Here is a 25,173-nt window from a genome sequence, read left to right on the forward strand (position 1 = left end):
ACTTCTTCATTTTTTTAACAATGGTGGATTCATAGAAATTCAACTAAACAATTTCAAATGAACAAATTATTTATGAAACAGGTATAATATTCACATGAAATAATAAAGTTATTATTTATTTAATTAAAATCTTACATATATCATTTCATAATTTTATTAAAAGAATTGCGTATTTTTAACCGTTAAAGAATAATTGACGATTCAATAGGTGAAAAACACAAAAATTAATGACTTGAAATTTAACATTATAAGGGTAATTATGTGGTGTTTGAAAGGGAACTTAAAACAATTTTCAATACGTTAAGAATATTGAAATACGGGGTCTATTTGTTCTCGAACCTTTTTTTTTCCGTCAGTCGCTAGCGAATCAGAAGATATCGTTAAGTAGAATACTTCAACGTACAGTGACGCCGTCATAGCCAAACCGTCATCTCCTTCTACCCTTTCCAGGTCTCTCTGTGCACATGTTACCCCGATCGACGCTCAAAAATCTCACGAGTTGCTTCAAAAATTATACTAGCAAGGATCGAGTTGAAAAACTTATTGTAATTCACATTCGTCCATCAAAAATCCTTATACTTCGAGGTATTATCCTAATTAATCGTCTTGTAATTAACAATTACGAACTGAAAATTTTGATTTCTGCGAAAGATAATGGCGTCAACTAGCAAAATGCCAAGCTCTGCTGAGGATGAGGATCTACAAGAGGAGGTACTTTCATAATTGTTTTTTTTTAAAATAAATTTTATGAAGTTATTGTTGCGACTTTTATATAATAGTACGCATTAAGCCCAAAGTCTAATAAATCGTCCATACAAATTGGGTTTTTCTTTGCAATTTTCTTAAAAGAGTTAGGTTTCTAACTTGAAACTGATTAAAGCAATATTCTGTAGTTTACTGTATGTCCCATTTCGAATAGTGCAAGAGTAAAATTGGTATCTTTTCCTTGTTTTGGAACAATAGTTAGAAGGAAGGGTATTTTTGATCCGATTGGATAGTTGGAGGATATTTTTGAGCCAAAAATGTAATGCTGAGGGCATTTTTTTTACTCAAAAACGTATTGAGGGATAAAGTTGAGCTATTTTGAGTAGTTCATGGGTATATTTGTCCCTTTCCCTACATTCCAAATCCTGGAAAATGCTCATTGCTTTTATCAATCAATGAGCAACATTTAAAACATATATGCCGTAAAGAATGTAATACGTGGATTGCAAGAAAAAGGAGGGAACTTTAAGTCCTTAGCTGCAAGACTTCAAAAGATTGTTCATTTTTAGATTCTGGGGTTTCAATGTTGGTGAAGGCTTTATGTTGTTTTAATTGTTTAATTGCAGTTTGAACATTTTGATGATTTTACCCTGGCCTCTTCGTGGGAAAGGTATTTTCTTCAACCATAACAAGTTACTGCATTTACTTATTGTGTTCTCAATGCTCAAAGCTTAGATCATGATATATACAGGGGCATAGAATCTGAAGTTGCTATTTATTTCTGTAGGTTCATATCCGAGATAGAGGCAGTTTGCCGGCAGTGGTTGTCTGATGGCACCAAGAATTTGTTGGTATGATTTTTTTTTTTTTTGGTCAAATTCCTACTACATCTTTTTTTACATGGCGATTCGTAGTTTATTATTTTGAATTTGCATCTGAGTGATTATAATTTCCACTCGATACATACGATTCAAAATAGTCACTTATACTATACCTGAAATTCAAATTCTCCTTCTCAATCTCTTTCAGGAGATCTGAACAATGGTAATGAATATAGTTGAGCATTGATACCATTAGTTAGTTACTAGTCGGGTCCCTAACCAAATCTTCCTAGGGACTGGGCCTTTGAAGCATCTGTTTCAATTGTTGAGTTAATAAACTGAATAATAAGTCTATTAAATAATTCAGATAAAGGTTGCTATAGTTATTCTTCAATTGAGGTAGCAATTTTGCTGTTTACTGCAGCCATCCCAAGGAATAGTGGCAAGTTGACAGCTAGTGTAAAGATAGTCAAAGTATAATGAATCTACATAGGAATCAGGATCCATATAGTCTGGATTTAGGCTTATCTGTTGTTATTATACTTGCATTAAGTCTTATGTTTGCCTGAGTCTGTGTAGTTTGGGCAGACATTTGTTTGTTAGTGTTGGAGTAATTATCAGATAGGATAACATTTAGTTTCAGAGAACCCCTAATTTGCCTTAAAGAAAAAATATAGAGTATTGGAAAGCAATGACCCAAATAGAGCAGAATGGATATAGAGGGAGCCGACCCTCACTAGTTTGGTATTAAGGCATAGTTGACTGATTGATTTGGTCGTTCACTAAAACATCTTACAAAGAGCTGCTTTAACTGTACCCATAGAGAACTGCAGAGAGAACAGTCTGAAAGCATTTATAATAGCTTCCCGAAGGTTCAATGGATACCCTGATACCCTGGGCCTTTGAAGCATCTGTTTCAATTGTTGAGTTAATAAACTGAATAATAAATCTATTAAATAATTCAGATAGAGGTTGCTATAGTTATTTGTTCAATTGAGGTAGCAATTTTGCTGTTTACTGCAGCCATCTCAAGGAATAGTGGTAAGTTGACAGCTAGTGTAAAGATAGCCAAAGTATAATGAATCTACATAGGAATCAGGATCCATATGGTCTGAATTTAAGCTTAGCTGTTGTTATTATACTTGCACTAAGTCTCGTGTTTGCCTGAGTCTGTGTAGTTTTGGCAGACATTTGTATGTCAGTGTTGGAGTAATTATTAGATAGGATAACATTTAGTTTTAGAGAACCCCTAATTTGTCTTTAAAAAAATATTATAGACTATTGGAAAGCAATGAGCCCAAATAGAGCAGAATGTATATAGAGGGTTCTTGTAGCCGACCCTCACTAGTTTGGTATAAAGGCATTGTTGATTGATTGATTTGGATGTTTGCTAAAACATCTTACAATGAACTGCTTTAACTATAGCCATAGAGAGCTGCAGAGAGAACAGTCTGAAAGTATTTATAATAGCTTCCCGAAAGTTCAAAGGATACCCTGGTAGAGTTATCTGCTTTTGTTTTGTTCCTAGTTTGGTGCACTTTGGTTGTATTACTATCTTCAAGTACTTGATACGGAGTAATTGCAGGTCAGATCAATCATCTCTTTCAAATGTTAATGATATTCTCCGGACACTAGCATTTGTAATTTCTATTCAATTCAAATTACATGGGACTTAGTCTTGTCGTGATGCTTTGACTTGAATTATAATTGATAGAGTTTCTTGACTATATATGACATTGAGTTAATACTTCTGGTGGATGTATGACCAACAGGTTCTTGGATGTTGTTCATGAATTTCTTGGTTGTGTATCTTACATATTATCTAATGACAGAGAAAGGGTGCTATCAGTTTGAATATCGCTGAGGGCCTATATAAGGTCAAAACTGACCTGAAGTATGCGATGAAAAGCTATTGCATGGAGTACTATTTTGGAACACGCAATGATGGTATGCACATAATTCTGCTGCAAAAATCCATCTGATAGTGTTTTCATTTTTGACTTATCCAACCAATCTTTTGAATTTAGTTGGTCGAGGAAAAGGAAATGACTGGAGTTCTGAATTGCATAATCTGCAACTGTCTTTTGGGGTGAATGAGTTCCTGGTATCTCTGTCTATCTTCTCTCACTCATGTCCACACAGAAGAATGACATGTTTCTTGTGTATTTAGTACCTTCATCTAGTATATAATGTTTTGCTTTCTCTCTGAATTCCTAATGCACATCTCTAGGTGATTGCTCCTCAAAGTGTCAGTGGTGTGGTTCTTGATGGACCGGAGGCCAGCAAACTTCTAAGTGCAGTTGCTATTGCATTGTCAAATTGTTCCGGGTATGTTGCCACAGGATGGTATCATTCTATTTACTTCGTAACTTTTGAGTTATTACCCTAGGTTTTGTACCTGTTAGTAATTGAAGCACTCATCTTCTTTTCCAAAATCATGTGCTAAAGTGCTAAAATCTAAGTGAGAGATCTAATAAATCTTGATGGAGCATTGTTGTTCTGTCAGCTAGAATTTTTATCATAATGTGGTGCACTATATTGGAAGGTCAATTTTTAAACAAAACCTGTGGAGATTGATGAGGCTGAAACAAAGGAGAAATTGATAAACAGAATATTTTCCTGCTTCTAGTATATGGATTTGAATAGAATGTATGTAAGTTGCGGTTAATATGAAGTATGTAATGTTGGTTTGTTCAGAATCATGAGAAGAAAAAAGCTATGTGTCATACCTTTTCCCTTTAGCAAGCAGCATGCTACCGATGTTTCACATGTTCCCTGAATCACTTCAAACTACCCATCGAAGAACAATGCCCCTTATAAGGTCTTTTGTTTTATGTGTCTGGTCTCTCACTAGGCGTGCTTAACTCAGTGCATATTACAGAGATGGGGTTTGTCACTATGCAGCAGGTGCTTTTTGATCTTTTTCTGCATTGTCCAGTGACAAGTCAGAATTGGTCCTTATTTTCCAACCTATTCAGTATATGTTTACTATGCCTAACTCAGTAAAGGAACTTTTAAGCAGCTGGGATGTTGGGAGAGTAAAGAAACCTTTGAGAAAGATTTGGAATACAATAGCTGCTTGTCTTTGTTGGGTGGTGTCAGGAAAGGAATGCAAAATGTTTCAAAGGGAAAGTAGATGCTATGCAGAAGATCAAATTCAGATGTTTATGGCTTTCAGTTTTTTGGTGCAACCTACAGGGTGTCAAAGATGAAAATAGCATGCTAAATTTCATAGATTCTCTACAGGAATAGTACTCTGTACAAAAGCAATCCATCCTTTTTGTTTTTTGTATTGGGGAATTTCTATTGTTGTAATGTCCTGGGACCTTCTTAGTGCTAGGCTGTCTATTATTCTTATTATTAATATACTCAATATGTACCTATTTTAAAAAAAATACTTTAAACTACCCCGATACGCTATTCGATTCCCTTAGCTCCCTAAACTATCAAAGAGAGGCTAAATTTGTAGTATTGTAAACCTCAAGCACTTTCATGGTGCTTTTTGTGAGTAATGTTTTATCTAGTTTGAAACTTTTACTTGGAAAGCTGTACCAGTTATGTGAACGAGTGGATTCATCAATAAGAAAAGCAATTATGCATTTATGCTAGTAACTAGTAAAAGTGGCAACCTATTAAAAAATGCAGAATTTTCAATGCACCTTTCATTCTATCTCATAAAAAGTGCTCTGAGAAAACCTGCTTTATTAATAAAAAGGGCTTAAAAAAATGCAGAAAAAGAATAAGTTGGAAATCATATCGGTACTTGGATTTTCTTCAAGGAGCACTCAACTCTTGGCTCTATGTTTGTTATACTTCTTCTTTTCTGTAACGAACAATGTAGGAAATGGTTGATATGCTCACACTATGCAGTTTTTGGCCGGCATTTGTTCCAGTGCATGATCCTTCTCGGAAAGCATACATTGGCATCCAGAACATGGGAACCCTCTTCACGAGACGATTTGAAGCTGATCGTATAGGTAGCCAGGTGCCAGTGAAGCTTATGCATTTGGAGGGATTGTATGAGCTATTTATTTCTAAATTTGTAAGATCTTCTCATGTAGACTTTTGATATTCCAAGTGATTTATAGGTTCTGATGGTTTGTTGATCTTACAATTCTGGATGACTTGCTGTATTTCCTAAGCTGTACATAAAACTTTTGCACAGTTTGCAATTGGTTGATCTCGGTTTTTGTGCTTTATTCTTGAAATCAGATGATATTTACATTTTGGATTCTGAAAGAGCAGCATATTGATATCATGCCCAGAATGATTCGTTATCCTCCAATTCCCACCCTCACCCCCATTTAAAATCATATCACGATATCCCTCTTTATACATTGTTGTTTAGTTGGCATTTTTATGACATGACAATGGAGGGACAGCTTGGTGTAAGGACACTCCATTTTCCAACTATAAGGTTGGGGGTTTGAGGAGCCAAAGGAGCAAAGCAGGAAAGGGTCACTATCGGGCTCCTGCATAGGGAAGTTTGGGGTAGGGTTTTCCAATATCAATAAAACAAAAATAAAAATTGGCTTTTTATGGCATACTCAGATGGCTCTACAATGTTTATGCCCAACTTTTTGCCAAATGAATAATATGTTCTCGACAATTGCATCTGTTCTTGCTTTCAAGGAATTATGTTACTTGTTTATGAGCTTTTCATTATCTTCAACTAATGTCCTTCTAATATACCTATTTTGAATTCCTTGCTCAAGGCCTTCTCCAATATGGACCTATCCATGCATCTTTTCCAAGTCAATCTCAAGATGAAGCTGACCTATCGTACACTTCCCTACGGTGAGGATGATGATGTACTAGAACCTGAGGGAGGCGTTACAGAATCTGGGGAGAGTCCCAAAAGCAACCATCAGAGTAGAACACAGTGGGATGATAATTGTCCTTGGAGTGAGTGGTACTCTGCTGAGGACCCATTAAGAGGTAATTGTGTTGCTGAGGAGATCAATAACTGTATCAACTGTATTTCACACTATCATATCTGGTCAGAGTTCATCAGGGAGAGTGACATAAGACCATCTTAACCTGAGTTTGCAGAATTGCTGCTTTAAGTTCTCATAATTGAGTGTTTGAATGTTTGCTCGTAACTGGGAGCTCTTCTTAGAACAATATTTATGAATAAATCAGCCATTTTTTTTCATCAAATACTTGGTTTTTTGGCCTTACTATTATTCGGGAGTGCCTCGAGGAAAATTATCGTTCTTTCAGCTATTTAGAGCATTGAGATGGAAAGGATTTCTAAGAGGCTTTAATTGGAGAGAATGACTTTCTTTTAGGGGGTTGTGACAATCTACTTCAATCTTTTTTTATCCAACTATTACTTTTTGCTAAATTATTTGGTACAAGAGATTGAACTTAGTTTAATTTATAATTTTCTGTCCATTAGCGTTATTGATTTACTATGTGTATTTGTTAATGATGCAGGGTTTGAGCTGCTTACAGTATGGTCAGAGAAAGCGATAGAGAGTTCACTGGAAATGGCTGAGCTGGAAAATGTGTCACCTCTTGAGGCTGAGAAGTGGTTAATATCTCCATGTCTATCTGATCTGTAAGACACTATGAATACTCGTGTTTTTTTCGCTCTTGCTTGCTCATGAAAAATGGAAGACTTGGGTCTTCTCCACTTTCTTAACAAATTATATTGGTAAATTTTGTGATTTAGCAAGTGTTCATTTGCCTGCTGGATGTGTTTCATTGAGGTTCTTGTTTGCTATGTGCATGTAATGGTAGCTCTATATGGACTGTTGTCAAGGGTGACCATGCTCAGCATGTGATCTCCTAGATGGGGGGTTTCAAATTCGAAACCCCCTGCATGCTTTCTCTGACGAGCTCATTGCGCGGGGCTTGCCTAGTGCGATTTACCTCTCCCGTGTGGTCTGCAGGCTATTACACTGTATTGGGGTTTCCTTGTGCGCACCCACTGTGGGTTCCCTTGTCAACAAAGAAAAAAGATCTGCACATACTATTTAGTAAAATGTGTTCCTATCAAATCTCTGCAGCCATTTCATCACACAAAAATAAATATAATCACCATATATCCAGATAAAGTTTTTTAATCCTTTAGTAGTCAATGATTCAATATAGTGAAAGATAGGTGATTATTTTTGAAGAATTTGCTCTACACTATAATTGCTTGCCACTTACTTTGCTGTGAAAAAAAAAACATTGATTATCATTGAAGTATATAACATCGGTAGGATCGTTAATTAATCCTCTATTCATTTTTTTTCCAAAAGTATATAAAATTGGCAACTAGAAGTTTATGTAGTTTAACATGATATCCTCGCTGAACTTAAATTTTGACTGCTGGCTTTATGACTTGATGAACGGGATGCTAACTACTCAAAAGTGCAAGCTGCTAACTACTCAAAAGTGCAAGCTTTCTGTTTCCATGGGTCACTGTGGCTAATGTTTGACCAGAAGCCTTTTGTGAAGGATAAGGGATATCGCAACCTGTGACTCGTCTTGATAAGTCAGTTTATCTGTGCAGTAGTTTAAGAGATCTTAAATTGTGTATTTTACCAATCATGCAGCTTTTCATCAGTTAGGTAGATGAACTTTCTCAATTAAATTATAGACTAGATATTGAAATGAGACATTGTCTTCTTGTAGGCTGTAGCATTATGTGATTTTCTAATTCTACATTAAGAGGATGGAGTTAACACTGTAATGCTTTTGACATTGTGCCAAATATAATTTGGAAATGGCGTTTGACTTTCATTTTATGCTTTTCTCATTTATTTCTTTTGCTTTTGAGGTGTTAGTGAGTGAAGAGGGTATTCAGTTGCAATTGAGTTCTGCAAAATTTGCTGACTAGCACTTTTTTTTTGAGAAGGTAACATGTAATTGGCTGACTAACACTTGTGTCGGAAACACTGAAAAATGTTTTTATGCAAGATTAAGCTTCTCCAGAAGGTCCTAGTTATTGTTGCTTATAAAAAAAAAGAATGTCCTAGTTATCAGATTAGAGGGGGGTGGGGTCTTTATATTATCTAATACTTTCCTCTGATTCAATCTTGATTGGCTTGGACTGAACTTTGCGCTTTAATTTGGAGTCTCACTTCATAAACACATTTGGTGAATTCAGAAGTGATGGTTCTGGCAGAAAGAGAATTGGATTCGCATCACAGTTGCAGCTCTTAATTGACGCTTTGCATATGTCACTGGACGCTAAATTTGTGGAAGATTTTATTTCAGGTTCTACAAATGTGCACAAATCATCTGCAATTTTCTGATCAATTGGGATTTGGGGTGCAATATCAGATTTGTATAAATGCGGTATTCTTAGATTTTGATGCATTTGTTTACTAATCTGCTCCTTTTTTTTGGTACAGTAGAGCACTCAGGACCTGAAAATTTGAAGTCTACTGCAGTCATACCTCCCCCAACTGTCCTTGATCGAGTTCTTAAAGATCTCTTTCATGAAGGTATATCACGAGTTCTCTTTATTTTTAGTTGTAGCCTTTTCTAATGTCTCCCGCTTGGAGTTACAATTCTGAAAAGGTAACTGCTGCTTCCTTAGGTTTCAATTTTGATGGACAATATCCCTTTCAGGGTCTATACTTTGTTTTATTTACTGTAGGTTAGACATATGATTAATGACTTATACATTTAAATCCGCAAGATGTAAATGATTGAGGGAAACTGGAGTGAGGGGAGTAATAATGGCTTAGTTTAGTGTTATTTCATATTAACTTAAATTTTGTTGTACATTCTCTGATTCCTTAAAAATGCATTTAACTACTAAAAAATTTACTGTTGCTTGTATAACTGAAAACCATGAAGTACAACAGCTAGATAGAGCAATTCCATCCCTCTTATTGTTCACTAGTTAGATACACGTTTCATTCATCATAGAGAAATTATGTGTAGAGATGTTATTCCGGCTGGATTCTTGGCTGACCTAGCTATATTTTGGCAGAGTACTTTGATCTGGTTTACCTCACAAATGATAGGTCTCTTTTAACAAGAAGAGAATTAGAAACCAGACATAATGAGAAGTGTATTCTTCAGAATATAATTGGTCAATATAGTATTGGAGTTCTGAATTTAGGGTCTAAATGGAAGGAGAAACATTCAGTTGACTTATCTTGACTTCTTTTCAATTTGGTCATACAGTTGAAGCCCTGCAACTTGATTTTGCTGAAGGAGATCATGAAAATTCTCGTACCATTAAAGGCGCTCCTCTTGAATCACTTTTTGGCCAGTTCTGTCTGCATTCTCTCTGGTTTGGTGATTGCAATATAAGGGGTACCTTCTGGCTCAATGGGCTAAACAAGTTCAAGAAATCACTTCCTTAGTATATTCCTTCTTTTAAGTTACTTCAGCATTCTTTTTCCCACTAAGGCGTATCTTTTCTGTGATGTCTATTTAGCTATTGCGACATTCTGGATAGAGTTTGTACGAGAAGTTCGCTGGTGTTGGGAAGAGTCACAGCCATTACCTAGAATGCAAGCCAGTGGTGTAATCGACCTATCTACATGTTTAATTAACCAGAAATTACACATGGTAAGTCACTTGCCGTAATGCTTGACAGAGAAATAGAAAATAATGAGCAGGACTTCCATACCTGTCTATGGCTTTTGATAAGTGTGTTTTACAATGCCACAACAACTAGTTTTATCTTTCAACATGTAAAAATTGTGTCTGAATATTATTTCAGTTCACCTATTTTCTTTCTTTAACTGCCTTCCCACTGTCTTGCCACTGTTTTCCTTGATTTTCATTTTAGTAATTTTGTTGAAGCCCAGCGTACTTCAATCTTTTGACGTAGATTTAATCCCCAGCTTTCTGATTTTCTATCTTGCAAAAACATGAATCAATGTCTCAGATTTTTTTAAAGTTGTTAGTTTGTAGTTATCCTGATTGTCATGAGCTTCGTAATGAATCTGTTTCCAAGTTCAGTCTTGAATAACAAAATATTTCTAAGAAAAAGTGCGATTAAATGGTATTCTAAATTGATAAATATGGAGGTTTCACGAGTACTAGTGAATGATACTTTCCTTTACCTTTTCTCTTCGATAGTCTCTTTTAAAGATATGGCAATGCTAAATAATCTATCTGGTTTAATTTTGGTTTATCTCCCAAATATGTAGCTTTCAATTTGCATAAGTAAAAAGCGTCAGTTGAATCAAGAGTGTCCAAAGGCAGGTGAAAACAATATTTTCCTTTCCGCTCATGTTAAGGTACTTTTATGACAATTATTTACATTGCTTCTATCTAAATTTTTTTAAGCGTTTAAGAACATCAACGCATTGTTATGACTTAATTCTGTCATGATATTAATTAACTTATATAATATAGGGAGACTCTCAGATCCAGAGTGACATATCTTCTGAAGATGGAGATAGTGAGGATTCTTTTTTTGAATGTGACAGGTGAAAAGCAAGTGAGAACTTTTTGTATTAATTGTTGAATGCTTGCCGATTGTCAGCGAATCTAGTTTTTTCTAAATTATGTCATTCCAGTTTTTCTGCTTTTTAAGTACTGCTATTCTTGTCTATTTTACAATTCTAAGCTGCGCGAAGGTCAAGTTTTGTGATTTCATCATGATGGAGGAATTGAAGCTCCTATGATTCTAAAACCTGGTGATTTATGCCGTGGCAGTCTACACTCTATAAGCTGTATCTTAGGGTGTTCACCTGAACTGATTAATTAATTCATTTATTCTTGCTAATTGTTTTTAGCACTTCAAAAAATTTAATGTTTGACATGGTTTGTTTTGACTCTAAATGGGAATATTCCCTCTTTCCACTTGAGGGGAATTTAAATTTTTCCTGGTATTGGTGGAAGTCGAGATACTTGATTTGGACCCATTTTCGACTTAAATGAGGCTCGTTCGAGGCAATGTTTTATCTAAATAGTTAAATATGATGTTGGGTCAGGATGGGTGTCTGACCTTCTTTTTATACTTTTCCGGCTACCTAAAGGGTGATAGGCTAATTCAAAATGATCTGGCCATTTCTCTTTTTATTCATCTTTTTATTTTGGGTTTTGCTTTGGTGGTGAATTCTAGGGCTTACATCTGGATCGGAGATTCATAGATTTTAAATTTGCAGCATTAAACTAAATTTAGTCAGGGAAAAATGCATGCTCTTTTGTGCAAGATGTGGATATACTCCCTCCGTGTCAATTTGTCTTATCTTTTTAGTCCATTTAAAAAAGAATGCCTTTTTCCTTTTTTGGCAACTCCTTAATTCTAACTTTCCAGATGGCATTTTTAAGATCACAAGATTAAAGGGAATTTTGGTACATTTTGCATGTCTTTAGTTTAAGACCACAAGATTCAATTCTTCTTTATTTTCTTAAATTTTGTGCCAAGTCAAAACTAGGCAAATAAATTGAAACGGAGTGAGTATTATATTTCAAAAACTTACTAATCTGTATTAGTTTGAATTTCTGCCCTTTGAACCGACTGAGTTGATTTCCTATTCTCTCTGCAGTCTCTCAACACCAGATCGTCCAAAAGATCCTGAAAGTGATATTTCTAGTTTTATACATTCTGATGCTGTGAAATTAGGTGATCCAAAGCATTCGGCATGTATCAGGAGGGGATCGGCTGGTATTGTGCGGTCTATGATGCTTCTGAAATCTTACCAGAACATGCATGCTCCATTTACACAGGTTGATTTATTTGCACTGCTGACTGAGTATTTGTTGTTTTCATCAGTCTTCTGCTTGCTTCCCACATTTGCTTATGATATAATGGCAACCTTTTGATGTGGATTTTCCTTATAGGATCCACCACTTATGACTGAAGACATGCATGAAGAACGTCTTCAAGCCGTTGAGGCCCTTGGTGAATCTTTTGTGAGCTCAAAGCTCTATTACAGATAATCATTTTTCTGATAATCATGAAATTTGCTGCTGGCACTATTCTTGCAGAGAGTCGATGCATATTATAAATTGAATGAAGAATGATTGCTATTATAAGAAGTCTATAGTCTCTACATATATATGAATGCCAAATTTAATAGTTTGTTGTTGAATCAGCTACATGAATCCTGGCTTCAGTTCATATAGCACACATGACAGTGTTTTCTATGACTTCTCTCTTCGTTTAGTACTAAACATGATTAATAAGAGAAATGGTATTGTAATTCCCACCAATTCTTACATCTTCTTCTGCTTAAGAAATTGCTAACAAAAACTGCACTACAGTGCAAGTAGATCTCCTAGATGATTGGTTGTGTGGTGGCATTTGGAAAAGGTGCTTAAAGGGCTCTCTAGGTACTTAAATCCATATACACGTCTCAGATAGTGAATTATCCTTTGATAATCCTGAATATGCAGATTAAGAAGTATTCAATTGCATTCTATTAATGATATGGCTTAAACATCATGATCATGGTGAAGTAGTCTCCTTTCCGCCTGATATATAATTGATTTTTTTTAATTCATCTATATACTAATAAACTACATATAAACTGCAAAACTCTAGAATAACTACCTTGCTCTCTCCTGAATTCCTAAAACTTATTTGCCCCATGTTCCTGCTACTGATTTCAGCAATTATAGGTTTTGGTCTCTTCACTAAATTCCACTCACTCACTTTTAAGCCACCATAAAGTTTTCTCATTATTATTATTATTATTATTGAGAAAATCTTTAGATGATGGTAATACTTTGTATTCATTAGCTACTATGTCTAGAATTAACAATTAAAGATTATTTTTTTTAAAATCACACAAGGTGTGGTAAATTTTCTAGTATTTGGATTGTTTGGTATTGGTTTGTGTTTTTGACTATCCTAGTCTTGCTTGAAGGACATATCCACAGATCTCTTATATTGCAATATTTCCTGGGGAAACAGTTGTTTTCTGTTAAACTATCCTTCAGTTTCTTCATGAAGTCTTGTATTTTCACCATTAGTATTATTTCATCTGACAATGGAACGTCTAATGCTTATTTGCAGAGATTTTCCGCCCAACTAGAGAAAGACATTTTGTCATCAGGTAGGAACTTCTGTACCTTCTATTTTCTTAAAGGCTTTCGTGCTGTCTTCCGCACGTTTGTGTGTTATGCACTATGTTGCTCGGGTCCTAAAAAAGAAGTGTTAGATCCTCCAAACATGAATAACTTTTGGAGAATCCGACATACACCCGACAACATTTTTGAAGGATCTGAGCAACATAGGTTAGATGTTCTTATCAGTCATTGCAAGTTATTGGTTTCTTCTCACTTTTGGCTAAAACATCAAATGAGCATCTTGAGGATCTCAGCTTGTTGGCTGTTGTTGTGTGCTGAGATCATGAGATACTTCAAGAGTTTGACAATGCAAAAAATAGATGGATGCACCATCTTGTGATGCCTGGTGCATAACCACAATAGTGAACACATTCTTCTGTTTTACCTCAAGAATTATTGGAACAAGACACTGTTGCTCGAGTTGAAATAACACTTAATCCAGTTTTTCACTGGCTGAAACATCAGTTGATTAAGGGTTGTCTTCTAAAATAATTAAGGATCTTTGGTCAAAAGTTTGTGGATGGGTTTGTTAACTGTCTATATTGTCATCTAATTGTGGAAGGAAAGTCCAGCACATTACGGTTCTCTTGGTACTCGATGTGAAAACATAATCTATCGTCAGGTGTTTGGTACTGAAATATGTGATCCATATTAATAGTAGTGTATAAACTGCATTATAATGTGCATCACCTAATATAAGATTGAAACTGTGGGGTTTAGTATGTTAGATGACCTAAATCCTTTCATGTAATCAATTAAATGTAATCAGCTACTATCACTTCTTTTTAGAATGAAATATACGTGATGGCTATCATATGGTTAAATGTATTCCTTGTCTTCTATGTTTCCTTTTGTTTTTTCCTATGGACTTGAATTTAAGTTATATTTCTCTTAAGATAAATCATTATATGGAATTATTCCGGATATAATGTACTTATGTTTGTGTGTGAAACGAACACTGTATGTTGTTACGACTTAACAAGATATTCACAGGTGGTTATGGAAGCAAAGAAAATTACCCAGTTGCAATGAAGTACAAGATTGAATTGTATATGGTGCATCTAGTCTCTAAGACGACAAACCAACCAACCAGTTGTACAACATACTCGTAGGGTTGTAATACACCTTTATGAACAAAATATCTCCTAATCGGAATCCATAGGTTATCTTATCACTGGACGATATGACACCTTAATAAGTGTCAAAAAGGGTTAGAATCCTTACATGATTAGAAGGGCTAGACTTTTGCTGAGTTACTTTTTTGCTGCACATGTACAGATTTGGACATCAATTTCTTAGTGCTGTTCATTTATAAAATACCTTACCTTCTCAAAAAAAAACATCAAAAGGTTACGAGGAAGCAATTGTACTAATTATGAGTTTATTAGTATTTTTAAATGGATTGAGTATCTCAGGCCAAAATGTTATAGATGGGAACTTTATCATCAGATTTAGTCTAGATTCTCTAGGTTCTAAAAAGTGTACATAAAAAATTCTTCCTAATATCAAGTGAATCAAATCCTTGATTTATTTTCCATTTAGTTTTTTTTTTCTGTTGTTTCTGGTTGTATGGATCACACGAGACTTACTTATTTCCAATTATTATTTGCTTGCTGATATTTGAAGAATTAATCTTCTCTCCTTATTTACTCTTTATTATCCTTTGCATTGTGCAATAGATATGTCTGCTTTTAAAGCAGCAAATCCGGATGCTGTGTTTGAAGATTTCATCCGGTGGCATTCACCCAGAGACTGGGAGAATGATGATAATATGGAGAAGGTAGTATCTCACAACAATGCAGTGGCAGAGTCATCAAACGATTGGCCACCTCGTGGAAAACTTTCAGAAAGAATGTCTGATCATGGGAATTCATGGAGAAAGATTTGGAATGAGGCACCTCCATTGCCAGCTTCTGAGCAGAAGCCCCTTCTGGATCCAAATCAAGAAGGAGAAAAGGTATACTGGGGTTTGCTTGCTTGCATAAGCCAGGCTCATTTATATTATTATGGTATAAGTGATCCATCATAAATCTTCATGAGAATGTCAGAAAATTAGTTCGACAAAATTGCAGGTTTTGATCCTTGAAGTAGAGTTTGTGGGGTTTATTTCCCTCGGACTAGTTGAAGGGGGAATATTTGGTCCACAGAGACTCAAATTTGGAGGCTCCAGAGCATTCCTCCCTATTGAATAACTCCACAGACCTATTCCATCTGTTTGCCCTATTCATCTAATTGCCCCCTCTTTAATCCAGACAGATGATACCTAACATCTTGTAATCTTTCACCAAATCAGCATCGTCTCTGACTCTTTAACACTTGCAGTGTTAATGGCCTGAGAGTTCGAGTCAGGGTTGCTGACTGCGGAAGTTTTAGGGCATAGAGGAGGACCAACAAAGAAAGGGTGCGAGGGAAAGTTGTATTGCAAAATGTTTGTGTAGTTTGGTCAATCTATTGAAAATCTCGCCTTTTTGGAGTAGCTTCTTGATTTGGTTGTAAGTAATTTGTATCGTGTAACTCGTGTAGGCTCTTCATTATTTGGAAACACTGCGTCCATATGAATTGTTGGGACAAATGGTTTCTACTGCTTTTAAAGCAGCAGCTGACACACTAAACAGAACGTCATTTGGAGGTCTAAAGCAGCTGACCACCAGAATTGGACAACTTTACCTCACTATGGCAGCCACTCTCAGATGCTTGCAAAGTATATTTTCTGTTATAGTATGTCATTGAGTTGCAGTAGGTTTTTAGGAGCTCATAAATTAACAGGTTGACCTTTTTTGTTGCAGAAAATAGCCTCTCTGTTGGCACTGAAGATATTGAAGACCTGAAGCGACTCTCTGCAATTTTCGCACATGTTGAGAATTTGATAACACTCGCTGCATCTCTTCATCGGAAGTTCTTGCAAGCACCACGTCTATCAGAATCCATTTTCAATGACTACTACAACTTCTATCTACCAAAAATGGGAACAGTATCAGTTGGTGCTGATGAGAAAAAGGTATGATTTTATATCTCTTGTTCTTTCACTTTTTCTATCTCTAGAATAAGAGATTGATGTCTTGGTCACGACTCAAGAATTATTAACACTTCTCGGCCCCTCATTTTAGCCTCTGTGGCCGAAGATGTCGTTTTTAATATATTATTTCCATAAACCAGGCTAAATTTACCTCTGCCTCTATCTCCTGCTTTCTAATTTTATACGGTGCAACTTTGTTATGTTAGGATTTCGATAAAAAACAAGAAGTTAGGCGACAAGAGAGAGAGGTAGTTGCAAGCATGTTCACTCCACCTACTGTGAATCAATCATGGAGGAAAGTCTTAAGCATGGGAAATCTTCTAAATGGCCATGAACCAACATTGAGAGAGATCATATTTTCCAAACGTGATCACCTTAGCGAAAATTACTATGCTAGTCATGCACCAAGAGGTTACCAACAAGAACTAGAAACATACAGAATGTACATATGCGGAACCTCAAATGATTTGAATGTGGCATTAGCAGTTGCCTCTTGTGACTAGTTTCGTCATTAAAGAAACCAGGTAAAAAATTGCCATCATCTCTTGTTAGTATATATCCAACGATTCTTTCGTTCGCGTTCCATAGATATGCCATGCTTATTAGATTTCCTAATTTGTTTGAAAGAGACTCTTGATTGTCACATCTTTTCAGGCTTTCATTGAAATACAGATTTCTTTTTTTTCCCGCTGTGACCAAATTTATATACTGAGAACGATTTGATGGTTTTCTACGGGGATATGAAAAAAAAAAATTATGCACCCTAGGGTGTAACCTAGTGCCCAATGAAGTTGGTTGAGAACCATAAGATCTCGAGTTTAAATTTTAGAGGAGAGAAGAAAAAATTAGGTGATTTCTTTCCATTTGTCGAAGCCTTGGTGGATAGGACTGGACACCATGATTATCAAAAAAAAATTTTAGGTTTTTCATGGTTCATATGATAATTTTTGTTCCTTGATTACTGCTGCCAGACTTGAATATGATGGTTGTGAGATGGGAAACATCTCTTATGATCTTTCTTCAGTTTTCTTGCATAGGGCATGTCCCTATTATCATTCTTCTTCTTAGTTCTTAGACGACTATTTTGCAATATTTTGGTCCAGATGGGAACCATCAATCATTAATCATTCAGTTCTCTCTCTAATCAAACGCCCTCCAACGAAGACATCATATATAGAATCAAGTTCCTTTACGTTTTTTAATTATCAACCAATCAGACAAGACCCATGCCCCGTATGTGGCTTATTATCTTTTGTCTGACACTGCTCCGACTAGCCCAAATTCTCGTGGCGGAAGGTCCATTTAAGCGTAAGCTGTTGAAAAGAGAACTGTAAGATTACAAGGAAGATATGGAGTTGAGCATCCAAGGGTGTTTCATACTAAATACTTCTCTCTCTCTCTCTTCTACCTAATAGGAAAAAGAAAAGACCAGCTGCTAGGTTTGACGAACAGGCTAATACTAACTCCATAGGAAATAAAGTACTACTATTAAATAGAAAACAAAATGAAGGATAACCTCCAGAAACTTCTTATTCCTATAAGGGAAACCTCTCAACTTTATCATTATACCGTTACACAAATGACTTACATATACTTCTACCGTTATAAAAATAGCTCATATATACCCTTTTTATTTCAAGAAAGTGAAAAAAAATATTTTTTTGATTTTTAATTTTAAAAAATTCATGTATGGGGTATATATTGTTTTGAGAAATTAAAAAAATATATATACTCATACATGTGAATTTTTATTTTAGCAAAGTTTAGGTGTATATATAATCTTTTTCACGCATGAATTATTTTTTGACTTCTTTGATTATCATTATTTGAGTTTCTAATTCTTATTTTATATTTTTTTTTTCATTCTTTGGTGTAAATATAAGAGAAATAAAAAAAAGTGTGAATGAAAAAAAGTGAAACATTTAAAACTATTTTTTTTGTTGTTATATTGTAATTTAGTTTTTGTATCTATAAAAAAATAAAATTGGGGCATGTATAATAAATTTTACAACAAAAGTAGTGAGAAAAATAAATTTGACTATCAAAATAATAAATTCAAATTAGCTGTTGAATCAAAAAAATAAATTATGTGTGAGAAGGATCAAATATATCCCTATATGTATTATTTTTTAAAAAAATAAAATTTTTCACTTTTGTTAAGAAGAAAAGTATATATGTGAGTCATTTATATAACAATATGGATATATGTAAACTACTTTTATAATAATAGATATATCAATTCTAAATGATAAAATTTAGAGTATGTCCGACCTTTTTTCCTTTCTATAATAATAATAATAATAAAATGTGCTTATCTACAGAAAAGGTTAAAAGATCTAGGGGGATGACCCTACCCAATAAACATCTGGCTTTCAGTGGCTAAATGCAATTGCTTTGAAGAAATGGGAGTAAAAAGTAATAAGAATGATGATAATGATGGGCCCTCTTCTAAAGAATCCAAATCTATTGAAGGGTCATTTCATTAAAGGGAGTATAATCTCCATACGTTTCTTTCTATTGCTATATGCTTCTCTCTGAAATCATTTTTTTCCTTTTTTTAATTAATCAATCATAGTAGAAAGATGAAGTGTTTTAAAGGGGAATTAAATACCTTTTTTTTTATTGAAAACTTGCAAGTTGAGCAACAACGGTTATAAAAGTATATTTGATAGATATATATATGAACGTTTAGATTCCACTACCTGCATTTTTTCGTGTCTTTAAAGACCAATAATTTCACATTTGATTCGTATTTCAGAGAGCATGAAGCTAAACACCCTTAACACATTATCAATGATGATATTTTATTTATTTACATATGATCATGGTGTTCTTTTCAGCTTATGACCTCGATTAGTTTTTCGGGACACTTGCTACCTCTCATCAATACAAATATGGGGTAAATTTGTCCACCCAGACTTGGACAATGATATTTGTTGTTTTCTATTCAAATCATGTTAATATAGTAACACAACTACAAAAAAAATTGTATATATTTATATGAATTTGCAAGTAATTGCCTAGAAGTCTATCCCAACTAATCAAAGATTATATTCTACCGACGTGAATCAGATAATTGAAATATTCAGTGGTCCTTTTTCTTGTAAAGGAAATAAAAGTCACCAATTTAAGCGTGAATTGTCGCATTTTAGAGGGCAAATAAACAAAATGCTATTGTGATTTCCTTTTCTCCTTGCTTGTGCCTGTAGGGATTGTCGGAGTTAAAGATACTATAAGATAATTAAATGAAAATTTTATTACTAATATTGATTCATAACTTGATGAAAATGGTACTTAAGTAAGTACTATTTCATACTAAATCACATCTAATAATGTAACCGCTAAAGTTGATGTCATGTGATCAAGAGGTCACAAGGTTTGAGTTTGTTAAAATAGGTTTTTGCAAAAAATGCAAGGTAAGAATGCGTAGAATAGTTTTTGTTGTCTATTTTTTTAGATTCCGCATTAAAGTTGATGTCATGTAATCAGGAGGTCACAAGAGTTGAGTTTGTTAAAATAGGTTTTTGCACAAATAGAAGATAAAGCTGCGTAGAATAAATTCTTGTGGTCTTTTTTTTTTTTTAGATTTCGCACGTAATGAAAGCATAGTGCACTGACTATTTTTTTATTATGTAACTTAAATACTTATGTAGTATAAGGCATTGCTAGCTTTCACGAGATTTGGATCACTATCAGCTGGAAATAGACCCAACATCCAAATGGGAACACAGACATGGATGGTTGAAGGGGAGTAATAAATAGACCAATTTCATTCGTATACACTTCTTCTCCTATATTGTCCTATTCATATCCTCTTATCAACACTTTATAAATCAAGTAAAAAACAGTAACTATATTATTACAATAATAATATACCCAGAGTAATTCCATAAGTAGAGCGTGTTTCTATCTTATGAAGACTGAGAGATTGTTTTCAAAAAATTCATTGGCTCAAATAAAGCATATTAAAATCAGTAAAAAGTAATAAAAAATCGAAGAATAATTAAATAGTAGGAGAATAATACTAATAATACTGATCATAAGGAGAATTAGACAACGCTCTATTATCTAATGACCTTTTACTTTAATCTTCGACCTCCATATCTTCTTATGTAGAGTCATGTCTCAGTTTAATCATCTCTCTCCAATACTTCTTCGATTATCTCTATCTCTACCCTAGCTAACCTTTCACACCTCTTTGATGCGACATGTATGCATTTTCTCTTTACATATACAAATCATTTAGTAATTAAAAAGTTTTTAATTCAGATATTAATATCACGAGTTTCACTTAATCATTTTACCTTTTGCCTATGCAAATTCTCTTAAATTAACACTATTTTGGATGCTAATTCTCTTAAATGTAAAATAAAAGCAATAAATTTCCGAATACAAAAACTTTGAACTCCTTACTAGACAATATATTTTAATATCATCAACGGTAGGCCCCTAGTCGATTGAGTATACTGGAAAATTATATCTTTCTTTATCACTAACTATAGTTTAATTCTAAGAAATCTCATAATGTAATTTTCAATCATCATCATCATCATCATCAATTTTCTCTAATGTCATTCTTGAAATTCTTCTTCTTTTCCTTGAAAATGGTACCTATTTTTTATTTTAAAAAATAATGACTTTAAATAATTGTACTCTATCATCCATCTTAGAGTTGGCTGCTTATAGGATATACCCTATGAGAGCTTTCATTTTCAAAACATATCTTTGATTTCTTGATGAGATATATGATTAAAAGGAATCCTTTTAGTGTGAAGGCATAAATGATAATGAAAGGCGGTTAAATCTTTTCCAAAATTATTAATTTAAGGAAATTGTGGGGTTTGGAATTAAATTGACTTTTTTTGTACACATTGTAAAGTTAATGAGAATTTATATTAATGGGATGAAGCATCGGATACCTTTTTCTTTTAGGCAAAATAAAATATACGAAGACAGTTTTTGTAGGAGGGAAATTTTCCAAGATGCTGTATGATGAAGTCACTATTATTTTGACTTCATATAAATCCAAGGAGCTTATCTTGTGTATCTCCCACATCGTTTAGAAAAAGTTATATATACCGATAATATAAATAAATATTTTATTAGGTTTAATGGTAAATTTCAATAAGAGATGTACGATTATACTTGTTTAATTCATGTGAAAAGGGTAAAAAATGTTCTTAAATTATTTTGAAATGAATAAAAATGCTTCTCCGTTTATAGTTTGGTCAAAAAATGTTTTTGCTGTATATTTTGGTTTTAAAATGCCCCTATTGTTATTTAATGGATTAAAAATGCTCATATTGTTATAAAATGGGTCAAAATGCCCTTTTCCGAATAAATATATTTTTTAAAAAATAAATAAATCTTGTTCTTTATGAAAATATTACTTTTAAGGAACTTTATTCTTGTTTTCTTTTTTTTAAAACCACTTTTAAGTAGTAAAATGTAGGAAATTATTTTGTTCTTCGTAATTTCATTTTATCAATTAAAATAAAATAATTTCATGTACTCTAAGTTTTAACGGATAATATATATCATATATATAAGATCATACTAAATCTATCATTAATTTTTATTCAAATAATGATAGAAAATAATTATAATAAAATAATATATAAAAAAATTCTAATTGAAGTAGAATAAACGTTTGCTAATAAAAGAAATATTATTAGGAAAAAAAATGTGTTCAAAAAGAAAATAAATAATATATTTATTTGAAAAATGGCATTTTGACCCATTAAATAACAAAAGGACATTTCTGGACCATATTATTGACGGTAAAGGCATTTTTAGACCAAACTATAAATGAATGACATTTTTGTTTATTTCAAATAATTTAAGGACATTTTTGATCCTTTTTTCTTAATTTATTTCCTTCAATTTAGATCTTACGAGGCGAATTTCAAAAAGTCTTAATATAAGCAGGATCACAGATCTTCCATATATAGAACGCACAATGCTTGAATATTGAAGTAAACATGTTCATAGCAAAACCTTCTTCCAAATGGTATAAAGGTTAAGTTACATAATCACACTAATTAAATCACTCATACAATAACTAAATAACTATAACTACATGTAAGTTATTATAATGAGCATTAATTGATAACTTGATAAAAAGAAATCGATAATATTAATGTAAAGCAACTCTAAATTGTTTAATATTAATGTAAGCTTAACATGTACTTTCTTTCTTCTAAATTAGTTATTACATTTTATTTTTTGAGAGTCAAAATAAGTTAACTTTGATTAATATTTTAAAATATATTTTTTCATCATATTGACATAAGAAAAAATATAACTTATTATACTTTTTATATACTTTTTTCTTGGATATATAAATATTAACGTAAATTATTGTATTGATCTAATTCAATTTTGTTTTGAAAATTAGTCGATTGAATTTTGACGAGCAAAGTATGACAATTAATTTGATACAGATGAAGAGAGTGAAACAACTCTTATCTATACAAATATTTCATCACAAAAGAAATTAAATTCGATGCTTGATCAATTAAAAGTTTCTAATTTTGTCGTTTTTGAAATGTTGCACTCTTTTGTCATGTCATTTTCTTAAATTTTGAAAATAAGGAGGACAAATTTCGTGTGAATTTCAAAGGAATGGACCAAAGGGGAAAAAAACAAAGGGATGCAATTAAATGGAGTCACACGAGATGCCTCATTTTCCACATTTTGGCAATAACTCCCACCGTCAAGCCCTCCCCAACCCATCCTTTGTTTTTTTTAGTACTCGTATTGGGAGTCGGCTAATTTTATTGCATGATTTATTTAAAGAACTGACACTTTAAGAAGATATTTTTTTTTATTTTGACACTCGCAACAATATTTGTTAAGAATAAAAGGATCTTAATTAATATTTTATCACAATTCATATTGGTGATTTTTAGCGTATCTAGCAAAATATAATGTCTACTTCTTTTGTTTATAATTTTATTCAAGGTATAGTTGGTACAAAAATGTAATGGTGTAGGATTCTACGAGACGAGATCTAATTTTTTTAGGGTTTCTTGGAGTCTAGTCTACCCTAAATCTTAATTTATGTCTATTTAAAAGATATTATATTCTCTTGAAAAGGTATCTTAAAAATTTCACAAATTCATGAAATATTCATAAAGAGGTCAAAGTATGTTAAGTTCTTCTTGATAATTAAACACTTCAACAAGATCCACAATCCTTTCATGAGATCAAGTTCAAATCATTCTAGCTAGTTCGAGAAGTACGCCACTAACGGCCCTCGAATCACAATAGAGATCAAATCCAAATCATCCTAATTTGAGAAATATACCACTACTATCGAATCAAGAAAAAAATCCAGAGAGAAGAATTAAGGGAGGAACAAAATTTTACCCGCACTATTTATAAATGAAATATTCTTGTTTCTCTATTTTTTTTGTGATTGCAATTTATTTATTATTACTTTAAAATTTATTGCAAACAATAATATTAGAAATGAAGATATTCGGAATAAGACGAGAATGAAGATTTTCGGGGTAATGCTAGAATAATTTCTACTGTGAAAAATATGAAAAAGACAATGAGATGTTTTGGACATGTAAAGAAAAGGTGCGCAAATATCTCAGTGAGGAAGTGTGAGAGGTTGGCTATGATCGGTCTGAGAAGAGGTAAAGATAGATCGAAGAAGCATTGAGGAGTGAGATTAGACAAGAGCTTACCCAAGGAAATGACTTTAGAGAGAAGGATGTGGAGGCCAAATATTAGCGTAGATTGTTAATGAGTAATCAAACATAATCTAGTTTTTCTTACCAGTGTTGTTAGTACTATTATTTTACTTTTTTAAATTTTTTATTATTATTACATATTTTTGTCTTTGTTTATCGTATTATTTATTATTGTTAGATGTTATTATTTTTTTTCTCTTATTTTCGATATAACTTCTTTACTATTATATTTTTTATATATATTATTCTGATATATTTTACTTGAAACAAATATTCATTTAAAATATTTTTCTATCTTCATAAAATAGAAATAATATTACGTAAACATTATTTTTTTTTTCCCTAATCAGTTACACTGGATGTATTTTTAATAATAAATTTCGTTTTTGGTAAAAATCATTTAGGCCACGATTGGAAATAACTTCGTCGGTATTTCTGACATTTGGAATCTCACTGCAAAGTGAAGTTCGTACGATGGGCCCACTCCCTTGACCAATTCAAGATGCCATTTAGCAATTCTACGTGCACCACACACGACCACACTCGTGATTGTGTGAAAATCATTTACTTCCGTTCCATATTATAAGGACACTTTATATTTTATAGGATAATTAAAAAATTATTTATAGATTATTTAATTTTATTATTTTATCTTTTGCTTATATTAATTAGCCTTTTGAAAAAAAAAAGTTTTTGGATTTTTAAAATTTATTTAAACTTTCAAAGCATATTAATTGTAGGGGTAAAGTGAGAAAAAAATAATTAATTATATCTTAATTTAGTAAGTGATCAAATAATATGAAACAAATATGCAGTAAACATTAAATACACAAAATTAATTCTTCATAAATTTTTTTCAAATAAAAAAAATGGGATGGAGAACGAAAAATGAAGAGGAGATTACAATGTGAGAAATCAAACCCTCATCAGTAAGGTAAGAATTCAA

General features: G+C 33.1%; 1 protein-coding gene across 4 annotated transcripts; it reads left to right on the forward strand.

Annotated features, from left to right (window-relative positions):
- The first annotated feature begins 335 nt into the window (after positions 1-335).
- Positions 336-17,211, forward strand: LOC129898940 (uncharacterized). 4 transcript variants are annotated; one of them, XM_055973651.1, is made up of 22 exons: positions 336-711; positions 1,332-1,375; positions 1,493-1,556; positions 3,359-3,473; positions 3,554-3,630; positions 3,757-3,854; positions 5,397-5,568; positions 6,242-6,464; positions 6,966-7,089; positions 8,629-8,738; positions 8,879-8,968; positions 9,660-9,791; positions 9,916-10,049; positions 10,637-10,726; positions 10,845-10,918; positions 11,984-12,164; positions 12,279-12,350; positions 13,456-13,495; positions 15,188-15,465; positions 16,032-16,209; positions 16,295-16,506; positions 16,731-17,211. In XM_055973651.1, exons 1-22 carry the CDS (start codon positions 655-657, stop codon positions 17,025-17,027), a joined length of 2,862 nt encoding a protein of 953 aa, XP_055829626.1. In that variant the 5' UTR covers positions 336-654; the 3' UTR covers positions 17,028-17,211. The 4 variants fall into 4 exon arrangements, with proteins under 4 accessions (XP_055829626.1, XP_055829625.1, XP_055829630.1 ...); XM_055973650.1 differs by having other exon boundaries at positions 337-711; positions 8,876-8,968; XM_055973655.1 differs by lacking the exons at positions 336-711; positions 1,332-1,375; positions 1,493-1,556; positions 3,359-3,473; positions 3,554-3,630 and having other exon boundaries at positions 3,765-3,854; positions 5,420-5,568; positions 8,876-8,968.
- The last annotated feature ends 7,962 nt before the right edge of the window (positions 17,212-25,173 follow it).

This window comes from Solanum dulcamara, chromosome 8 (assembly GCF_947179165.1).
Source record: "Solanum dulcamara chromosome 8, daSolDulc1.2, whole genome shotgun sequence".
In the NCBI taxonomy this organism is placed as follows: Eukaryota; Viridiplantae; Streptophyta; class Magnoliopsida; order Solanales; family Solanaceae; genus Solanum; species Solanum dulcamara.